Raw genomic sequence first — 21686 nt, 5'->3', positions numbered from 1 at the left:
ATTAGAACTTGGTCACTTGAAGAGACATGGAGAAAGGGAGAATTTAATGTTCTTTCTTATGACATGAAGGGTGGTGGTGGTGTGGAGAATCACAGAAATAAGACATATACCAGACAGGTAGAAATGAAGAAAACAGGCCATTTCACTGGGCAAAAATACTGAGGATATTCCTTTGCATGTAGTGACATATTACCAAAACTAAGCCAAACATAATACTAACACGTCGTGTCCATCATGATATTACTACTCAGCAGTTAGGATACACAAAGCTCAAATAAGCAGGACTGACACTACAGGAAAAATGCTATGAAAAGTGGTCATTACCATAAACAACAACTTTCCTGCAAAGCACGAAGCAGTCGCTCTATGCCATTTTCTGCACAAAGGCAGTTGACCATGGAAGTTTTAGTCAACACAGTTACACAGCTACAATTTTACCAGAAAGCTGTTTGTTACACAAGAGAGACAACCAGTGCTGATCAGCCACAAACTGATGGGAGGAAAATACACAGGAATACTGGAGGCGGGGCTGGAATATTTTAATTTTTACAATAGCTTCCGGATTCCTTAGTATCCAAACGAATCAGACCACAGTGCAGTTTTTATGGCCTGCTGTAAAAAAACCTAGTGATTCATATGAGCTTCTTTCAATGAGCAAATCTCCCAAATGACTGAAAACTGCATATTCATCATTTCTAATGGTCTGCATTCACTGTTAACTTCCTTTTGAAACTGAAAAGCTTGATCTCAGCAGTTCTTGTTCACTTCTAGAGGAAAGGTATACAACAAAATTACTTTCCTTCAGAAAGATGTGCCTTTTCTAATGGTCCTGAGAAAGAAAAGGCTTTTTGCTTCAGCTTCTGGGGAGACTGATACTTTAAAAAACAAACAAACAACTCCCTCAAAACAAACAACAAAAAAACCCCCCACACACAACCCAAGACAACAGCATGGCCTCCTATTATTATGCTGAAAATGAAGGAAATAGTCTACTTCATTTCTGAACACAGAAATCAAACATTTCCCTTCTGGAAAAAGGGACAGAAGAGGACAATCAGGATTCTCAGAGACCAATTCAGAATATTGCCCACAGTGCCTTTAATGCTTCCATGCTACAACTTCCTGGAAGAAGTAGCAAAGTTTTGCTGTTCTTATAAACACATAGACTCTGGTGCTAAGAACATCTTCAAAAAGGCAGATGTCCTTGCTTTTGTTTCACTGACAGCTTGACTACCAGGTCTTCTACAGGCACTCATGGAACACTTAGTTCTTTTCAGATATAAAAAACTCCTGTTTTGTTTTTCTATAGAAAATCCTGGAAGAGAAGCTCATATCCTGGAAATCACAGACTGGCAAGTAATCTAGAAGCACATGGGCCATTTCAACACATGCCTCCCTTACATTTGTCCAAATCAATCCAAATGGCAACACTGGAACCGACTCCAGTTTGGTTGTAAGATGTGGTACTCTGTCTTTCCGAATTCTTGGGCAGATTCTCAACTTGTCACACCACAGGTAATATTTTCTTCATCTATGGACATATTCTCAAAATGCACCTATGCATTTTGAGTTACTGCTAGAAACATTTAACAGTCCATGAAAGGTATAAGACACAGTTTTCAAAATGAATCATCTAAGGTTTGATCACTTCTATGTGCATCTAAAGAAGGGCCACATTAAACCCATTTTTTTTAGGCCAATTCATCGCCTTAGGCAAGGTACAATACAACATACAGGTTACAAGAGTGAAAGTGGTTAAATACGGAATACAAAAAAACCAGCTTAGTCTTGACTAACCTTAAAACTATCACTATTTCCAACTCTTGCCATCACCATCATATTTTTACTTCAATAACATTTTATACTCTTTGTTGACTGAAGTCTCCTGGTGGGACTGATTCACATCTCTATTGCTGTAATAAAGCTCTAAGAAAAGATTTGAAAAACACTCAGTTATGAGCATTGCTTCTGAAGAGCAACTCTGAGGAAGCAAAAGTCACTGAAAACACAGCACCAACAAAATCATAGTAAAAGCTTTCTCTCTTTCTTAGATACCTCCACATGCATGTTACTTGTGAAGTCATCTGACTCAATCCTATGAACTTTGCAGAAGTATAATTGATTAGAAAGTTACATGAGGAGTTTCAAGCTTAGAGAAGAGGCCAGAAGGGAGAAGAATAGGACTATATGGAATAAGACTGAAAAGCATTTTATAATGCTAAACGAGATTTCTTCACATACATTGTAACTATGACCATCTTTCATCCAAAATTTCTGTGCCCTGACTTCCTCTACACAAGTATGCTTTACACAACTTCCACCACTTGCAAGAAACAAAACAGAGGTCAGAATTAGCTTTTCCTAATACATACTGCCCAGTTTACACTGTCTTTTAGTGCTTTCTACATTAACAATGAATCTTGCTGAATATATAAAAACAAGCTCTATCTTCACAAATTAACCCTAACACAGCTTTTCAAGCTTAAAGTACAAGAAACATCCACTTTCTTCTGTGGAGATCTTGTTGTTGATCACTGTTAGTCACTCTTTGTACCTTGCCCTTCCTTAGCCAACCATCAATTCTTCTTTGGATTTTTGACCCTTCTTTTGATAATAAGTGTTACAGGAAGATAATATAGTCCTACAGTAGTAGGAAAAAAACATTCAAAGAGGTACAAGCACCAAACAACTCATTAAAGAAACGATCCTTTAGATGTCTGTTCACTACTATAACTCAGCTTTCATCAATGAAATTAGAACCTGGAGTGAATGTCACAGCATATTAAGAAGCAATTACATATTCTTTATATCAATGTCCACTTTACAGTTTGTCTATAGCAATAAAGAATCCTGAGTGGTATAGCCTCAAGCAGAAAGGGGTAGTTTCAGAAGCAAGAACCTGTTCCACAGAAAAATGGATAGAAATACTTATGCTTCCACAGACAGTGTGCATATGTGACTGAAAGTAAGTCTCCTCTAAAGAGGAAGGCTCTGAAGTTTTAGGTTACATACATTTCTATCCACTCCATAACTGGAACACCTACTCTACTAGAAGTTTGGTGGAAAGAAAAAAAAGTTAAAGCCAAAGCTCCCTAAACTTACTCAGGACAACTTCATATTAATAAACAGTAAAGACTTTAGTACAAAATCAGTAGTCACCTCCCATTCTAGTGGTGTGGTTTTACAATGCTTGTAAACAACAACAACAACAAAAATAACTGCCTGTTACGTCTCAGATGGTGATTTCTGTCCAACATCCCCCCCAACACTTGGTAAAATTGACTACAGAAACCTGTAACAGAAAAGATTGGAAAATATTTTTATGGAATTATCACATTAATGGCTACAAATCAGCTGAGCACTAAACTGAAAAAAATCTGTGTATTTACATGATAGTAAAATATTAACTCTTGTGGACAACTTCTGACATAGGTGTAAGCAATTCACCTATGTTTCATCAACCACTTCCATCAGCCAGTAAGGTTAAACAGAATTTCAACTACAGCCGAGTTTGGATGGTTTTGCAAAGTCTCTCTGACAAAGATCTCAGAGCTAAGACATCACACACGCACACTGCAAAAAATACTCAAGAACATTCCGAATCTAAAAAAAAGGAAACTAACCTTCACTGTACTCCATAAAAAGCATTGCCCTGAAAGAATGAAAGCGAACTCCAACAACAGAAAACAGACACCTTTAAAGCAGCATCCACATGGAAAGCAAGAGTGCCATATTGCATAACCACCTTTCCGAGACTACACTTGTGTTCGGATCATGCCATCTCCTTTCCTTTCCTCCTTCTTTAGACCACCGCTAAGTTTCACAACCAAATCGAACCAATCTCAGCCGCCGGGTCTCCGCACGGGACGATCATGCTTTACCAAGCTCGAATGAATGAAGACTGAACAGCACAGCGCAAGCACTAGGGGAAGGCTCCGTGGATTACAGGAGATTAGGAAGGCTGCAGAGGGGTATCTGCCCCCGGCGCACCGGGGCCGAAAAGCAGCGCTCTGTTCTCCGGGTGGGAGCGCCGGCCCGGCTCGCAGCGCGGGGAGCCGCCGCACCACACCGGGACGCCGAGGGCCCCTCGGGGCAGCCCGGGCACCAGGAGCGCAGGCCCCGCCGAGAACCGCCCGGCCCCGCAGGCCGCCGGCCCCCGCCGGGCCGCGGGCGATGCGGACGCTCCCGCCCGACGCGTTCCCGGGAGTCCCGGGGCTCTGCGGAGCCGCCCCTGGCGCGGGGCACGGCGGGCCCAACGAGACACTCCACCGGGGCCGCCGGGCCTCGGCGGGGGAGGAAGCGGCGGCGCCGCAGGTCCGGGCCGCGGCTGGGCCGCCGGGCTCGGTGCCGCCCGCCTGCCCGCCTGCCCGCCCGCCCGCCCGCAGCGGGCACCGCACGGCCGCGCCGGCAGCCCCGGCCCCCCAGAGCCGCTCGGGCCTCACTCACCGCCGCTGCCGCCGCCGCTGCCGGGCCCGCTTCCGGCTCCCGCCCCGCCGCTCCCCGCCCGCCGCTGCCACGTCCGCGCTCCGCCCGCCGGGGCCCGGATGCGGCGCAGGCGCCGGGAGGCCGCGGCCGGTGACGTCCCGGTGGGGCGGGAGGAGCCGCGGAGCTCGTCCCGCACAGGCCGGGCCGGCACTGCCCGCACGGGCCGCCGAACTGCGGGAAGGGCGCGGCCGAGACCGTGGAGCTTTTGGCCGCGTGTCCCACGAGCGGCCTGTGAAGGACCGCGACATGGGAGCAACCAGGGCCAGTTGTGCGCCAAGATGCAAAGGTTGTTCACTACCGAGTAACAGCGGGATTAGGGAAGTGATCATCGCGCTGTACTCGGCACTGGGAAGGCCACACCTCGAGTGCTGCGTTCAGTTCTGGGCCCTCACTTTGAAAAGGAAATTGAGCTCTTGGAGCGTATCCAGCAAAGGGCAATAAGGCTCGTGAAAGGATTAGAAAACATATCTTGTGATGAACAGCTGGAGGAGCTGAGTTTGTTTATTCAGGGGGGACCTCATCGCTTTCTACAACTACCTGAAAGGAGGTTGTAGTGAGATGGGTACTGGTCTTTTCTACCATGCCTGCAGTGAAAGGATTAGAGGAAATGGCCTAAAGCTGAGACAGGGGAAATTCAGATTAAATATTAGAATTTTTTTTTTCACTGTCAGGGTGCTCAGGCATTGGAATAGATTGCCCAGGGAGGTGGTGGAGTCATCATCCCTGGAGGTGCTTAAAAGGCATCTGGATCTGGCACTGGGTGATAGGATTTAGTGGTTTAGAGTTTACAGTGGAAGTGTTGGGTTCATGATTGGACTTGATGATGTTAAAGGTCTCTTAAAGGGGGAACATGGATTTTAATTCTTCTATAACTCCCTGGCTTGGGATAGCCAGGAGGTCTTGTCTGTCATGATCCAAAAGAAAAATCACTGAAGGACTCTTCTCAACTCTAATAAAACCCCACTTGGAGTCTTGAGTCCAGCTCTGGGGTTCTCAGCACAGAAAACACATAAACCCATTGGAGCAGGTCCAGAGGAAGGCCATGAAATGATCAGAGGGGTGAAGGCCTCTCCTGTTAAGAAAGGCTGAGGGAACTGGGCTTGTTCAGCCTGAAGAAAGCTCTGAGGAGACCTTATTGTGGCCTTTCAATACTTTAAGCAGGCTCCTAAAAAAGATGGAGACAGACTTCTTTTCAGTAGGGCTTGTAGTGATAGGAAAAAGGGTAATGGTTTTAAACTAAAAGAGGGTAGATTTAGACTAGATATAAGGAAGAAATCTTTTGCAATGAGGGTGGTGAAACACTGGGGCAGGTTGCCCAGAGAAGTGGCAGATGCCCCATCCCTGGAAACACTCAAGCTATTGGATGGGGCTCTGAGCAACATGATCTAGTTGAAAAATGTCCCTGCTCATTAGAGGGGGGTTGGACTAGATGATCTTTAAAGGTTCCTTCCAACCCAAACTATTCTACTATCTGGGTGCAAAGCTGTTCTCTTGGCCATGGAGTCTATGTAAGCAGTGCCCTGCAGAGAACTGTTTGAATCCTGTCTGTGTAGCTAATCCCAGCTATACTTGTCCCAGTGTCTAATATTATGAGTGGATGTAGGGGATGTCAGGGAGCAACAAGCTGCAGAGGGAGCACAGTACATCTATAGTCTGCCTGAGGCTTTCAGGGCAGGCACATAGTGCTACTGTGTAGTTAGTAACACCAGCTGCATGGAGCAAACAAGTGGAGAGCGTATCACTTGCAAGCTGGTTTTGTTCGATTTCATAGGGTCAGGTGCTAATCACCTGATCTTGTACAAGTTTGTGCCTGTGACATGTCCTTGCCTGAAGCTCACACTAATGAATCCTGAGTACAGGATGACTCTAGGGTTTACATTTGGAATGAGAAGTAGAAATAAAATTATTCCTGAAATGCTTTTTAATTTTTAAGTTTTACTTCCAGCTTTAAAAGTGTCAAACAAAGCTCTGGAGAGACAGGAGGTGTGCTATTTTCAGCCACCCTCCTGTGAGAGATCCATCGTGTGTGCGGGGGGGCACAGAGGGTGAGATTGACATGACACGTGTGTAGGACAACTCTGGCCCCTTACCAAGAGCAGAATCAAATGTCTAATCATAGGCAGAGCAGCAGCTGAGAGTCCAGAAGAGCAGTGAAGGCTGGGCTTGACAGTCTCAACTGTCTTGTGTGTGTGTGAACTTCAGGGAGAAAGTGAGCAGAGGGCCTTTTGGGGGACTGGAGAGTGGTGGTGTGAATTGTGAAGATGGGAATAGAAGATACTGCCTGTTAAGAACTGGAATCTGTTTTGAAGTTGGGAAGACAAAATATCTAAAGCATAGAAATCATGGGAGCTGAAGAAGAAATGCTCATCACTCTGTCTGGAGGTGCCCCCTGGGGCTTCCGCCTGCAAGGGGGTTCAGAGCAGAAAAGACCCCTTCAAGTGTCAAAGGTAGGACCTTGAGATGTGAACCGTGAGCGCAAAGTTGTTCTGCTGAACTCATATATCCCTACTGAGTCGGGCATCTTTCACTACTGTTAAGGAATGCAGGAACTCCTTACTATGGCAGCAGATCTTAGAAGGAAAACTTGGGTGGTGTGGTCAAGCAGGGTGTAGGGTGGGATGCGTGTCCTGAAATAGAGGCTATTGAGGTAGAGACAACTGTCAGGTGAAGACCTGCCTCAGTGCAGGTCTGTACAGCTCAGACACTTTATAATCTGTATGTCTCTCCTTAGTTGTCAGCAGAGCTGTAACCACAGGGCCAGTGCAGGGAAAAGGGCTCAAATATGGCAGCGTCCATGCTTGTGTAAGACATCCAACCAAGGAAAAAATAATCTAAATTGAAGCAGCAAAGCCGTATTTGTAATTCAACTGTCCCTAATGCTTAATTACTATATTCCAGCTTTCAGAATAGATGCACATTTCTTAGTGTCTCTTCTGTTGGTGAAAGTTTCTCAATACTGTCTGAAGTGAATATTTTTGATGCTCTACGCAGCAAATATTGGTACCATTTGAAGAATTAAAGGAAAACCATTGTTTGGATGGGAGATGAAATAATAAAAAAGGAATAAACATGAACCTTGATTTGCACTCCTTTTGATAAACATCTGTTACTGTTCTCTTTTCATAAAGACTACTGAATAGCCTAAAAATTAGGAAAAAATGGTCCTCTTTATTAAGGTCCTGACAGCTGCATTAGCCTTGACACAATGGTATGTTGGGATGTCTCCCTGGAAGGCACCCAGCAGCAGGAATGAAAAAATGTTATGCCCAGCTCCTTCTGTTTCCTTAAGCAGACCATGTCTCTGACAGAGAATTTTGAAGTGAAACATTCTGTGTCATTTGGCTCACCCCAGATCACAGACTGTTTGTCTGTAACTTCTGCCAAATTGTTTGGAATCCCACAGCTTGGCCCCAAAGTGAATGTTTCTTAAATAGCGAAAGATGATTTTTCTCCAGAAAAGCAATTTCTGCACATACTCATAGAGATTCAGGTGCTGAAAAGAAAGAATCAGTATCCTTGAAACAGGTGTCTGGCATCAGTGGTTGTTAGGAAAATGTGATTTTCAGTGGCCACATAAACTCTGTAGGGTCTAAGATTATTTTGACTCCTGTTTTTTCCTCAGTAGACAAAAAACTGGGACTGAAGAGGGAGGAGATTCTAATTGTCTATAAAGATTACTCAGGAGGGATTGAACAGTATCAAGAACTAGCCATTACCTAGGCTGTGTTGCACCTTAAGGTGAATGGAATATTGCTCAAGGATTAGTAGCAGGAAGGTATTAACTAGAAGCAGCTCTAACCCAGAACTGGGTGTTGTATTTTAAGTCTAGCGATACAAATATGTATATATAGTTTTACAGTACTTGGGTATTGCATTAAAAATAATTATGGAAAATATAACTGATACAAATCCATTTGAAGCTCAAAGTATACATAATTTTTCAAGCAGGAGTTTGATTTTATACTTGTCATTTTTGTCTATTATCGCCCAGAGTTTAATGGCATCCAGGTGACCACAGGTCACTGTCTTAAAGGCAACTCCATTTAAACAGTCTCCAAAGAAAGGATTTGTAAAAACTTACCAGAAGCCCAGTAAGGTCAGACCTGAATGTAAACTGCTTAGAAGAGAATAAACCACCAGGAGTCATGTGATAGAACATACAGACATGAATAGCTGATGGGTGCCAGGAGATAACTGAGTGGATACAGATGGTGAACCAGGGATTCCAGTGCTGTCAGTTTAGACAGTTTCAACTTCTAGACTAGAAAAGTCATAGCAGTAATGCTAGGGAAAGATGCTTACCCTTGGATGCTTAGTCAGATTGTTTCTATATACCTTTCTGGATGAATAAGCGATAAAAAGCTAACTTGGGAAATTAATCAATTAAGTATAAGAAATAAGTTATATATAAATGATATACATTGTAGTTATGTAGAGATAGTGGAATTGCTAGACCAGACTAGGTTAAGAGTCACTCTATGTCCTGCTTCCTCTTCCCTTTTTGTTTCCTGCAAGTATTTCAGAGGAACTTGCAAACTTCTCCAATGCATCTAATTTTTGAGTAATGCAATGCAGAGGGTAATTCTTTCCCCCAGGTAGTTGTCAGCGTGCCCTGTGAAGTATCTAAGAATTGACAGTCCTAGTGGTTTACCCTACACAGAAACAGAAAATCGTTTGTGAACAGCTACTACCTCACTTGTCTCCCTAAGTGGTTTCCTAATGAAGATTTGATAACATGAAGCAGCCAGGCCTTCCAAAGACTAAATGTTGCACAAAGTGGGATTTCCTGCTTGAGTTGCTCTTATTGTATTACAAAGCCCTGCACAATTCCTCACTTACATGATCAATTTACACAGTCACACAGTCTTCTTGCCTTTATTTCTTCTAAAGTTTACATCAGCATCAGCATCTTTTTATTGCTTTTCTATATGGAAATTACTATAAGTTAGTCACTAATTGCTGTACTTGGTACCTTTTTTTTGTTCTCCTGATATTTTTGTGTCTGCTGTATGCTTTCTTTTTTTTTTCCTTTTTTTTTTTGTTTTTTCAAATACATTGGTGAGCCTCTAATTGGTTGTTCTCTCATAAGCTGTTCACAATGATGGCTTAAATTATTGGCTTTTTTCAAATTGCAGCTACCTCAAAATGTACAGTGGGCATATGCATTTTTAAACCATCTTTTCTAGCAAAGCATTCAATTGGCTGCAACTAAATAAAGTACATGAACATGTTGGAAGTGGGGTGTGAACCCACTTTTCTAAAGGATACATAGCTGTATTTAAACTGTTTCTCCAAGCAAGGGATCAATTCTATACCTCAGTCTATCTAACACAAAGGGATAGAAAAGCAGCTGTATCTTCACATGCTGGATCCAGCTGCCAGAGAGCTTCTGTGCCATCCAGCAACTCCCTGTGAGTTATGGGTTCAGGGACACACCTAGAACAAGATGCTGGAATTATACACCTTGTGGAAAGCCTCTTGGGTCACACATTACTAACTACATGAGCCAACAGTGTGCACTGGCAGCCTAGAAGGCCAACAGCACCTTGAGCTCCATCTAAACAGGAGTGGTCAGCAGGTGGAGGGAGGTGATTCTGCCCCTCTTCCTTCATGAGACCTCACCTGGAGCACTGCATATCCTCAGTGCAGGAAAGACATGGATCTGTTAGGGTCTAGTGCAGCATCTCAAAAATTATCTGAGGGATGGAGCACCTCTGCTATGAAGACAGGCTAGGAGAGTTTTGGTTGTTCAGCCTGGAGAAGAGAAGGCTCTGGAAAGACCTCAGTGCAGCCTTCCAGTACCTAGAGCAGACTTATAAAAAAGAGGGAGAGCTACTTTTTATACAGGTAGACAGTGATAAGACAAGGGGGAATGATTTTAAAATAAAAGAGGAAAGATTTAGATTAGATGTTAGGAAGACATTCTTTACTCAGAGGTTGGTGAGGCACTGTAACAGGTTCCTCAGAGAAGCTGTGGATGCCCTATCCCTGGAAGTGTTCAAGGTCAGGATGGATGGGGTGCTGAGCACCCTGGTCTAGTGGAAGGTGTCCCTGCCCATGGCAGCGGGTTGGAATGAGATGATCTTTAAGGTCCCTTCCAACCCAAGCCATGTCATGATTCTGTGATAACTAGCTTTGTGTTCAAATAAACTTATGGAGCCAAACCAGCTGTGCCTCCTTTGGGATCAGAACATTGCTTCTTCCAGCACTGCCCAGTGAATATTGAGGAAAAAGCTCAAATTTAAATAACACAGGCAAGACTGAAATGCTAGTCTTAACACCAACTGATTATATGTTTCCAGATCTGTAACTGCAAATGGCTATTCCTTTCATCTTAAACTTGCCTCCAGGAACACATACTGACTATTTTTTTCCACTCAAACAATCATTTGCAGTGTTCAGGTGCCAAAAATGTCTAATGTGAATCCGAAGGCTACCATACTACTGATGTGTACATAAAAGGGGTACCATTAACAATTCAGTCTCATAAAAACAGATACTGTCAGAGTAGGGGTAAGACAAAAGAAGAAACAAAAGAAAATTTGTAAGTGTCTGAGGAGCCCTCAGTGAGAAAGGATAGATGATTTTTAAATGAGGGTTGTATTAAAATATCAACTCAGTAATAAGTAAGCTGAAAGAAAAGCAGGCATTGTTATGCTCAGTAGGCAGATACACAGCACAATCAAACATCAATAGAAGATATGAATCATTCTGCAGAAATTAGAAAGGATTGGAATATTGAGAACTAGAGAAACAAAATAAAGGGTGAAATAAAGGCTAAGAACACAAAAAGCAAAGGAAATCTCCATTTTGGTCTTAGTTACAGCAGTGTTCTTTTAAGTTAAATCAGTTGAACTACTGAGGATTCATACTGGGTTATTGTGATTCCTAATGAATCTTTTAACTCTTACCTAATGAAGCAGATGAAACATAGTGGGATTTTACACTACCCCTCACCACAATAAAGCTGATTTGGTATAGCTCAGTAGTTGGGGCGCACATGGCAACATAACACAGGAAATCTTTAACCAGAAAAAGTCATCAGGAAAGAAAGAAAACAAACACAAATACAAGAAGCAAAAAGGATCCATAGATGGTAAGATTTTTATTTTAGAAAGGCTGAGCGTAAGTACCAGATCCTGAGATGTAACTATAAATGGCAAGAAGGTTCACCCATTCTGAAAAGATAGTAAGAGAGAACAATACCATCGGGTTCCTGGAGGATTTCTCTGCAGTAAGGATATGTGCATCAAATGCACTTGAAACAAAACAAAATTTAAAATACCTTGTCTGAGAAAATTGTAAGCACTAAGCCTGGAATTAACCAAAGTAGAAATCTAACATGAAGCTATATTATGGAAATAATTTTTACAAAGATAAACGGGGCAGCTTTAGGATGATACAAGTGCATGCAAACCTGCCTTTAGGGATCCTGCTACAAAACAAGATTTATTCAGTGAGGGGGAAATGCAGTTACTTGCAATACAAAGCAAGGAAGGCACGCACACCTCCAGCACAAGTAACATAGAGGAAACTGGAGTCTTTCCAGCAGGTACTGATAGTAGAGGCAAAGGACTTGGGCATATTAGTGCATCACTAATAATGAGCCAGCAAAATGATGAATCTCTGAAAAAAAGGTAAACATAAACAAATGAGCCTCAGGCAGCTTTGTCTGACTGAGATAGGAAGACGTTGATGTTACTTTCTAATGCACAAAGAGGAATTAACTGGAAGTACCATACTTACAGAGTCAGCCACTTTCAAGTAAAATGAATGTAAGGTAGAGCAGCTGTAGAGAAGGAGGGGAGGAGAGAAGGCTTCTTTCACGTAGCAAAATGTTGAAAGATATGATTGCTGTCTACAAATAGATATTGAGCAAATACCAGCATCACTATTCAAATATAGGTGACATCATTGTCACCAATCAAATGTGCACAAACAACTAACCAGGGATGTTCAGCAATGACTTTCCAATCTAGAAAAAGAACTGAAAACCTTTTGAATCAGTTTATGAATTGGAGTAAACAATATGGCCTCTGAAAACAACATGGGATTGATTAGCCCTGATAACTCGAGAGACTTCTTTCAGTCGGCTATTCTGTACAAACACTCTGCAGCAATGGAGTGAATTGTTAGGGGAAGCAGTGACACAGGATTGTATAGGTTCTAAAACCAAAAATTGTTTTGTTGTTTAAGAGCAGTTCATCATAACCTCCTTTTTACCTCTTTCTCACTTATCTCCACTTTCTCCTGTATGTTTGTCTGATGATAATTCACTGTTTCTACTGTCTCCTCTGCCAGATGTCCTTACTGCCTGTATGCCATGTCACTGGTCCCTGTGACCCAAACCCTAGCTATTCTGTCCTATTCACCTTTGCTCATGTGACCTTATTCCTGCTGGAGGTGCCAGCTCTAATTCAAATAGGTCTGATCGCTTCCCAATTTGCAAGCACCTTCTCTTCCTCTCCCCTTTTCAGTGGGCAGGCCGTTATTTATGTTTTCACAAATGTTTACTGTCACATCTAAAACATCACTGGTGGCGGCCTACTCTATAGCAGTCACTAATGCTGATTTTGGAGGGCTGAATATGCCTGCCAGCACTGTGGAAGGAGTGCCTCAAGCTGCACTGGGAGCGCTCCTGAACATGTTTTATGGCCTGTCGGCACTTAGGCAGGTGTTACCCTTGGCTGCTAGAGAGGCAGCGCATGCTGCAGCGCCCGTGGAACTTTCCAAGGAGCAGCTGGGACCAGCAAGTCACTGCCTGCCAGGAAAATGTGGGGGGCTCCAGGGCTGCTGTCTGGTGGAAAAGCTGCAAGCTCTGTACAGTGCTGGGACAGCAGTGAGCAAGGTGGAAAGTTTGGAAGGGGAGTTCTACTTCTTTTCAGCAAAGATGGAGGGGTAGGACCTCCAGGACAATGATCAGAAGGTGGCCTAAACAGAAAGCCATGTTATCATGGTTGCAAATGACCATTGCTGATTGTATCAGCTACTGATTTAGTTCACAGTTCCTTGTACCTCACCGTGGTTTGGAGCTACCTTCAAGGGAAGCAGCCTTACATGGGAACTCCCTCTCAAAACAAGTGCAGAGAACAGACTGTGTGGATGGACTGCATTGGTGATTATACCCTTTCCTCTAACTCTTAAAATCTTTATTTATGCTCTGTGTTTACTCCCAGATAATCTTTAATCATTTGTTAACTATTCCTTTCTCACTGCCCAAAACACTTCACTCCGTGTTTATTCTTTTTTTTTGGTTCCTACCTCCCTTTGAAAGGCCATGAGGCCATCGTGCCAATGACAAATGTGATGTTGGCCTCTGGTCTTTCATACATTACTGTCCTAAATGGGTTCTCTTCTGCCATGTGACCACAGCTGGGCTGCTCCATGCTTTTTGCTTCCACCAGAGGTCTAAGACTTCTGTGTGAAGGACCCTGGTAGAAAAGCTCTTCTGCTCTTCCTTGCAGAAGTAAAGGGCCCGGCCAGTATCATCTTTACATCCTATTTGTCCATAAGGATGCAGGCACAATGGAAGAATTTCTTGACACTTATCAGAGGTTGCAGTGAAACCATACATGCTACATCAATACCTGCTGCATTAAATGCACCTGGGACCATTCTCTGGCACTTTTGCCAGCTGCTACAGAGTGTAGCAAAGCCCAGCAATTAACTTTTTCTGTTCTCCCAAATAAGATGGCTGCATGCCCACAGGCAATGGCTCTGGGAATTATCTGTTCTAGCTCCTAGACTGTGCCTGGGAATTGTTCTGGACAGCATTAGCTGGTCTGAGCCAAAGGTGTGCCAAGGATCATTTCAGCAGTTTAATGCTACAGTCAGTTGTGGTCCAGAGCTCAGGTTTATTTGCTGGCATTAGTCAGCCTGCAACTGGTTAGAACTACTGAATACATCTGCGGAGGCTGAGCCTGGCTTTTGAAGTACGTTCATACCTACAAGACGACAAGACGACTACGAAGATGCCCCAAGGCACAGGAAAGTCTCTGTACCAAAGTGCCCTGGATCCTTCAGGTGAATGGGGTACTTCTGTAATCCATACCTGTGGCTGATCCTGTCCTTGCTGCTGCAGAACAACACTGCTTATCCTCCTCAGACTGTTGCTGAGAGGCTCTCTTTGGGTTAGCGACTGCTGTGTTTTGGTGCAGTAACCCACACTTGCAATATTATGAATGCTGTGTCCAATATTTTTTTGCAAACATAAGTGATCCTCATCCTATCAATATAATGATAGGTATGTTGTCGTCTTCTAATTTGCCCTCTCTCAGCACAAATACTGTGGAGGCATATTATACTTAAGACTGCTGCTATTCAACAATTAGTAGCAGCTGAAAAGAGTCCTCTGTTTTGAGAAAGCTTTTTATTCAGAGTTTACATATGCTCACTGCCCTTTGGAGCACAGTATCAGCATGCAGGGCTAAGGTTGAAAGCACTTTATCCTGGAGGACTGAAGACATCTCTGGATAACTGGTCTGTGTTCAAGACTCTTCCACTCCTTTCAGCCCAGTTCAGTGCCCAGTTCTGTACCCGTAAAGAGACATTTTGGTGGCTAGATTTGCTTAGGAGCTCCAATTCCCTTAGGTTTTGATTCTAAAATCTTTTATGTCTAAAGGAGCCAGGCTGAGCCTCTAGAAAAAGGACCTACATGGGACATGTATAAGCATGTTTTTTCTGAACACTCAGTTGCTCTTCTCACAGCAGCTAGGTGTGGGATCTGGTACTCTTGCTTTTGACAAATATATCTGTTCCTTTTGAATCCTTGCTTCATAGAAAAAACAATGATATCCTGCTGTTTACTCTGTTGAGGGTAAAATGTTTGTCAAGTACTTTTAGTATCTATTCTAGTACATGTGGCATTATTCTTTGTCATCAGTATTATACTTTGCTCACTTTTCAGCTAATCTTCCATCAAGTAACAAAAAGCTATGGAGATAAAGCCTCTCTTCATTTACCTGCAGCCACCTCTGGCTAGAAACTTGCTCCTAGCAATGAAACCTGTGCTAAACATCTTGCTTAGGCAAAGAAGGTGGATTGTTTTTCTCTTCCTCCCTTTGTATTATCACAACAAAATGTTCTTTTAAAGGCAACTGGTTTCAGTGAGAGAAAACCAACAGAGAAAGAAAACCAACAACCTCTGATTGCTTGCATTTGTTTTATATCACCTTGTATACCCTGGTATAAATCAGAATTAAGTCTAGGGCATCTAAGAAGTTGTTCTCCCTTTCCTTCACAGCAATATCCCCCCACTGGTACACTCTAGGCAGTAACATATTAGAGTAGTCTGCTATGTACTCAGTTGATTGGCCAGCACCAGCATCCTCTGCCACTACCAACTCTCATCACTAAAGTCACCCAAGTCTGTCCTCCCACTCAAGATATCTTCTTTCACCACTCTCCATTGCTGTCTTCATCCCACAAAGTATGAGTTCTCTCCTCTCTCTATATAAAGACTCCCTAATTAAGCTTCACCATGGATGCCCTGTGAAGGAGGTCTGCAGAGACACCAGACCTACTTTATGAAGAGACAAGTCATCCAGTGTCACCTCTTAAAAAGGAATACAGAGTTTCAGTGGGAAGTTAATGAACTAAGTAAATAAATGTAATCATAATGGATTAGAGTAAATATTCTCCTGTAAAATAGCTTCCAATAAAAATATGGCATTGCCAGGAGGATGTGATGTTATTTACTACTTAATAGACAAGGCATAGAAGAAGTATCTTAGTGGACCTCTGTGTTCAGGTGGGCAGCTGAGATAAAGACAGACTGTTGAAAAACATCCTGATTTTCAGGCTCCTGCCATTTATTACTCACAGTCTTTCTCCAAGGTGTTGTCTCCAAGGTCACACAAAAAATCATCCAGGTCTCCTGAACGCTCCTCTAGTGATCTACCCACTTTTGCCACAGGGGTATCTTTTCTTGCACAAGTAAAAATTAGACCCTGGTCTTGGAGGCAAAACAAACTGTTCCAGTAACCAAAAAGATGTCAACACAGATGTTAAGAAAGAAGAAGAGACAGAGGGTGTTTGTTTCTGCTTTTACATCTAACAACAGCTGCGTTTGTGGTTCAGCTGAGCAGGAAGTTCTAGGAGGAGGAGACCCAAATGGTCTCCTACCTTTTGGTAATGCTTTATACACAACAAGGCTGTCCTTAACTCTCCAGGTGAACCCTGTGAGAGGACTGCATTTCGCATAAGGCTCGGAATGAAATTTAAATACTGCCCCGTTGCCATGGAGCATTGGCCCTCATGGCATTATAGCTGGTGGGGGAAGGGGGAAGCTGTGTGTTAAGAGATGCAATCAGAGATTGGAAGGGCACTGGATGGGAAGACAAATTGTATTCAGTATACAACTCTGACTTGAAGTGATTTTGCTAGGTTGCTGCTGGAAAGATTTTAGATTAGAGGGAAGACTGATAATGTAATTTGTCTTCTACCACAGTGAGAGGAGGTGAGAGGTGCCTTGGGGAGGTAAGGGGAAAGATGCCGTGAACCTATGACAGGTTACTTTCTGAAAGGCACTGCAAACTTCTATTTACCCATAGCTTATTTCCCTATGAAGAAGCAGTGCTGGCCGGCAGGGAAGGTGGTTGCAAAGTTTCAAGACAGGTTCCCTGGGCTGTACTCAAGCAAGATGTGAAGCCACCGAGTTACTATCAGGATTACTCTATTCTTAGCATACCAGCGTGTGTTCAGCCCCCACATACCACTATCTAAATATAGTCCCTACTGAAGGACAGATGCTGCCAAGTTGGATCTGACCCCTCCTCTTGCATTCTGTTCCTGAAAGCTAGGCTGAATTCCCCAAGACACGTCCAATAGTCAGCATGTCCTTTTGTCTCCCCAGGGCTGTACAAGGAAACTTGTACTGTACTGTTAAAGCCTGATCCCAACCCTGGCCTTCCTGGCCTCTCCTAGCACTGGTCTTCCCTTTAATATCTTTTTTTATTCCTTTCCTCCTCAGTTGCCACCTTCACTCTTTTTCTTTTTTCCCCTCAATTGTTTCTGTCCTTCTCCTTCTGTCTGATTGCACATGATCAATGAGAGGAAGCAGGTAAAAAAAAAAACATGCACATGTATGTGCGTGTACCTGGGTGCTGCAGACACCCAAACCTCTCTGCCAAGAGCTCTTTTGTCACTACAGAACTCCTGCTGAGAGGGCGGGGAGACAGACAATTTTTTGAGTAAATCTGTTCCAGTTTTTCACACTGATTTGTATTTCCAGTAGCATAAATCAGTAAGACTCTGAAATTAGGATTTCCTAAATCCATCTGATATCATAACAGGACATTCCTCCAATTAGTCAAGGTATGCCATGGGAGAGTGTGTCTACTGAGGCACAGAGTGGAAAGTGTAACAGAGAGTTAGTTAACAAGAGGCTCACAGAATTTGTGGGGCTCCTCACACAAAAGGAGAGATCAGTCCTCGCCAGTATGTGCTAGAAGGTCAGACAGTGCAATCCCCCAGGGCCAGGTCTGGGGCCAGCCCTGACCTCTTGTCAGAGTCCATCAGCCTCTCATGTGCACAAGAAAGCTCTCCAGATATCTCCTACAGGAAGCAGAGAGGTTTTCTCTTTGAAATGCCACTTTTTCCAGCCTTTCCCATATCTTTAGAACAACTGTCTGGTGGCACCTTCCAACATGTCTACAACCTAAGCAGAAGCTCCCTGTTAGTGACACTTCATGTGGCTCACTGGGTGCCCAGGAGAGGGCCTCTTTTAGATATGGGGAGCAAGTGGCTCGAGCCTGAGGGCAAACTGACCTTCAGGATGGGCAGCGAGCCTGGCTTTTGGACTAGGCAGCCACCCTCTCCTGGACCCTCAAAAGCTCAGTGCTGCCCTTGCTGTAAGCAAGGTGTACAGGTTATGGGTTGTCATTACAGTCTCCACAGCACTGGGCTGGCAGGCATATGAAATCTGGCAGGCATGTCCTGGTCTCTGTCCAGAGGCTCTGCAGCCTCCGGCACACTGCACCCTGCTGTCATGGTTGTGGATTAAGTCCTGTCCTGTCCTTTCTGTTTGACGAGCTTTCTTCCTTCTCTCCCTGCACAATCCTCTCTGCCTTTAACCTCTTTGCCTTCCTCCCTAGCAAATCAGTGGGGTAGGGATTTGGCATAAAAATTAAGCTGTGGATAGTTCATTTCCCTCTGACCCTGGGAAGCAAATTCGTAAAAATTCCAGGGAGGGTTTATAAACCTATGGGAGACTGCACCAGAAGAAACATGCTATTTTCAGACTCGCTAGGTCTCTTCCTGTGCCAAAAGAGACCTGGTCCTGTTTTCCCAGAGAGGAATGGAGACAGGGAGAAGTCCTTCCTAGACTACAGAGCTAGTTTGCAGACTTTTGCAACAGCACTGAAGGACCAATAGTTGCTTTAGCACGTGGGCTATCTGTCACTCTGGTAAAATCTGAGCACAGACCAAGCCAGAGCCAGAATCCTCACCAACAACGAGAGAAAAGCTTTGTCTGCTTGTGATGCTCAGCCTGCATGGGACTGCTTGTGTCCCACCAGCCTGCTCTAATATAAAGGTACCTGAAACAGCAGCGGGCAGTGTTGGGACCACAGCCTGATCCTCCCTGCCTGGGAATACTGAACACTTGCCTGCAAAGTCTCACATACTATGGGACCAGAGGATCGCAGGAAGCTTACTATTGCTGCTCTGGTTGGTCACCAGCCTACATCCAGTTGGTTTCAGTGAGCATGGAGGAATACGATCCGATGTGAGTAATGCTCTGAGCACCTGCTGACAGCCTTTAACCCCCAGTCTCCTCACTCCATAACTGGGAGACATACTCAGCAAGTATGTTCCTATCCAGTGCTAAGCACCAAGCACTTGGCCATGGAGCAGCAGTTGGCCTTTTGGGGAATACCAGGGGACACTCCTTCTAACCTCTCTTCAACTTCCTAACTCTCTTCTTTAGCTGCCGTGTCAGTAGGCAGCACTGGAAAATGTGTCTGCTCTCTCTTCTCAGTTAACAGCTGCTCCTCGAGGGAGTATCAGGAAGCAGCATTTATATTGTAACAGCAAAAAAGTGGTTCTTCAGCAGTAGTTCATTATAGACCCACACATTCTCATTCCAGGCTTATATTAACAAGGAGGGAGATAAAGGACTAAAATGACAGAGGCTGATGGATGTGGCAGCTGGGATGAGCCAGTCCCTATTTTAAGCATGCAGGCAAAATTTGGGGTCAAGCTGGAAAGGCTACAGAGCGATAAAGTGCCAGTGAACACAAAAACAACTTGAAGGATAGCCCTCCTCTTTCCATCTTTTTCCCGAACACCTCTCGGTCCTGCTGACAGGCTGACCTGGGAGGAGTGCTGCTCTTGCCTGAACATGGGCCAGCAGGGTCGAGTTCTGGTTGCAAGCACACCCCATGGGTGCAGAGGGCATAGGCCCTGAGCCCAGCCAACCATGACATGGGACCTCCTTAGGGCTCCAGCCCTCTCCTTCCCTGCTCCCCTACTGCCCCTGCAAGAACAGTGACAGGGCAGCAATCCTCCCACATCCACTTCTCTTTCATAAGGCTGCCATAGAAGTGCAGGCAACGTAACTGAGACTGGTTGCTCCAGCACAAGGCTGTAAGATATGGGAGAAGGTGCCCTGCTGTGTTACCTCTCTGCAGGATCTGCCACAGTTCGTTCACTGCGCTCTCTCTTAAACAGCTCTGCACTGATGTGTCTCTCACTTAACTTCAAGGTTCAAAGAAATCTTCTAGAAGCATCTACAAATCCAGTGTATTACTACCTTGGCCCTGACTTCCTCTGATCCATTTTTTCCTGAATATTCTTTTATGTGCAAAATCAGTCTATTATGGGTATTAAGCTGTCCTACAAGACTATCTCCATTGCTTGCCTATACGGGAGAGGTCTGTGGTTTTTGGCTGAATGGGCATTTGGTTTCCTTGCTTGCTTGACTTAACAGAAAGGCTAGGCTGTGTTGGTAAGAAGTTTAACTGATAGATGATAGAAAAAAAGGGAGAGGAAACACTTGGTGTAAGATGGCCATGAGAGGCCAGATCTAGGAACTAGCCTGGAACTAGAGACTCCAACTCCATTCTCAGATATAGCAATGCATATCCTGCACAACTCCTGTTAAGGCTACAGATTTATTCCAAGTTTACACTTGTGTAACAGGACACCATATGGTCTGATGCAGATGTCCAGAAATACACTGGCCAAAGCCATTGGAACAGGAATGCTTAACAGCAGAAAGTGCCTCTTTCACGACAGAGCCACCATCTCTCCCCAGTGTCAGCTTCCATGAGGATGGTACCTGCAGGGGCTCTGCATGAGAGCCAGGGATCATACCGAGGAATCACAGTAGGGTTGTGCAGAAGGACACACAGTCATGTACAGGCATAGTCTGGAAAGAGTTTCTGTTCCCTCTCTGAAATACAGACTCTCTAAGCAACTTAGGAGATAGGGAGCAAGAGGAGAAAAGCATGTAGATGTTCTTGAGTCTTTCATCTGCCCTGAAGAAGTTGAACTGGGTTGGTGATCAGGTCAGGCCTATGCTCAGCAGAGATGTTCTTGGAATTAACAGGAATGCAGAGACCACAGCCAGGGCTCTGCAACAGGACTAGTTCTCCACCCTGGCATGAAGCAGTCTTAGGCCTTATTTTATCCTATCAGGGACAGAGCAATAGAAGGGACAGCAGGAGACAAATGACTGAACTAAATAGCTGCTGTTCTTTCCTTCATCTCTATCCTCTCTCCTGCTTTTCCAGATCCGAAAGAGAAGCAAAGCATGCCGTGGAGGCCTGTGGGAAAATGATGTGATAGTATCTATCAATGGGAAGTCATGTGCTGGCCTTTCCCATGCTAATGCCATGCAGATCATCGATTCTTCCAACGGCATGCTCAACATCCGTGTGAAAAGGTAACCTGCACCCAAGCACCAGTGCTGTGACAGTGCAGACAGCAGGGCAGCTTCATCCAGCACAGAAGCTCTCCATACCTAGCAGAAAGAAGGCAGGCAGGAAGCCTTTGGTTTTGCCATACTGCAAAGTGGGAGGACTAGGAGGACTTCTCCATGGCTAACGTGCAGCCATCTCAATGTTTTGCCCTGTCTCTGTGCTGCTCTCCAGAGTGACTGGCTCTGGGGCTGAACTGACCCCAGGCATCCCCACCCCTCAGGCTGAAGGGAAATGTTTGCAGTGTGAGGGCTGTGCTGGAAATAATGAGCTATTTAGGCT

General features: G+C 44.3%; 2 protein-coding genes across 6 annotated transcripts in view; one reads left to right on the top strand and one right to left on the bottom strand.

The window, feature by feature from the left end:
- SEC24C (SEC24 homolog C, COPII coat complex component) overlaps positions 1–4487 on the bottom strand; it is a 38816-nt gene extending 34329 nt beyond the window's left edge. For 4 of the 5 annotated variants that reach the window (XM_027719882.2, XM_027719899.2, XM_027719906.2 and 1 more), the window contains exon 1: positions 4447–4487. The gene's annotated coding sequence lies outside the window, so the exon portion shown is untranslated. Of the gene's footprint in view, positions 1–3745; positions 3951–4446 lie in introns of those variants that run through there. The other variant, XM_027719883.2, reaches the window with a different exon arrangement.
- A 2171-nt stretch (positions 4488–6658) lies between these two features.
- SYNPO2L (synaptopodin 2 like) overlaps positions 6659–21686 on the top strand; it is a 34000-nt gene continuing 18972 nt past the window's right edge. Inside the window, exons 1-2 of the mRNA XM_027719927.2 lie at positions 6659–6932; positions 21219–21370. Of these exons, the coding sequence (XP_027575728.1) occupies positions 6828–6932; positions 21219–21370 (257 nt within the window). The 5' untranslated portion in view covers positions 6659–6827. The remainder of the gene's footprint in view (positions 6933–21218; positions 21371–21686) is intronic.

The sequence above is a fragment of the Pipra filicauda genome, unplaced genomic scaffold (assembly GCF_003945595.2).
Source record: "Pipra filicauda isolate LSUMZ 115617 unplaced genomic scaffold, ASM394559v2 scaffold96_size2947999_pilon, whole genome shotgun sequence".
NCBI lineage: Eukaryota > Metazoa > Chordata > Aves > Passeriformes > Pipridae > Pipra > Pipra filicauda.
This window is presented reverse-complemented; position numbering and strand designations above follow the sequence as displayed.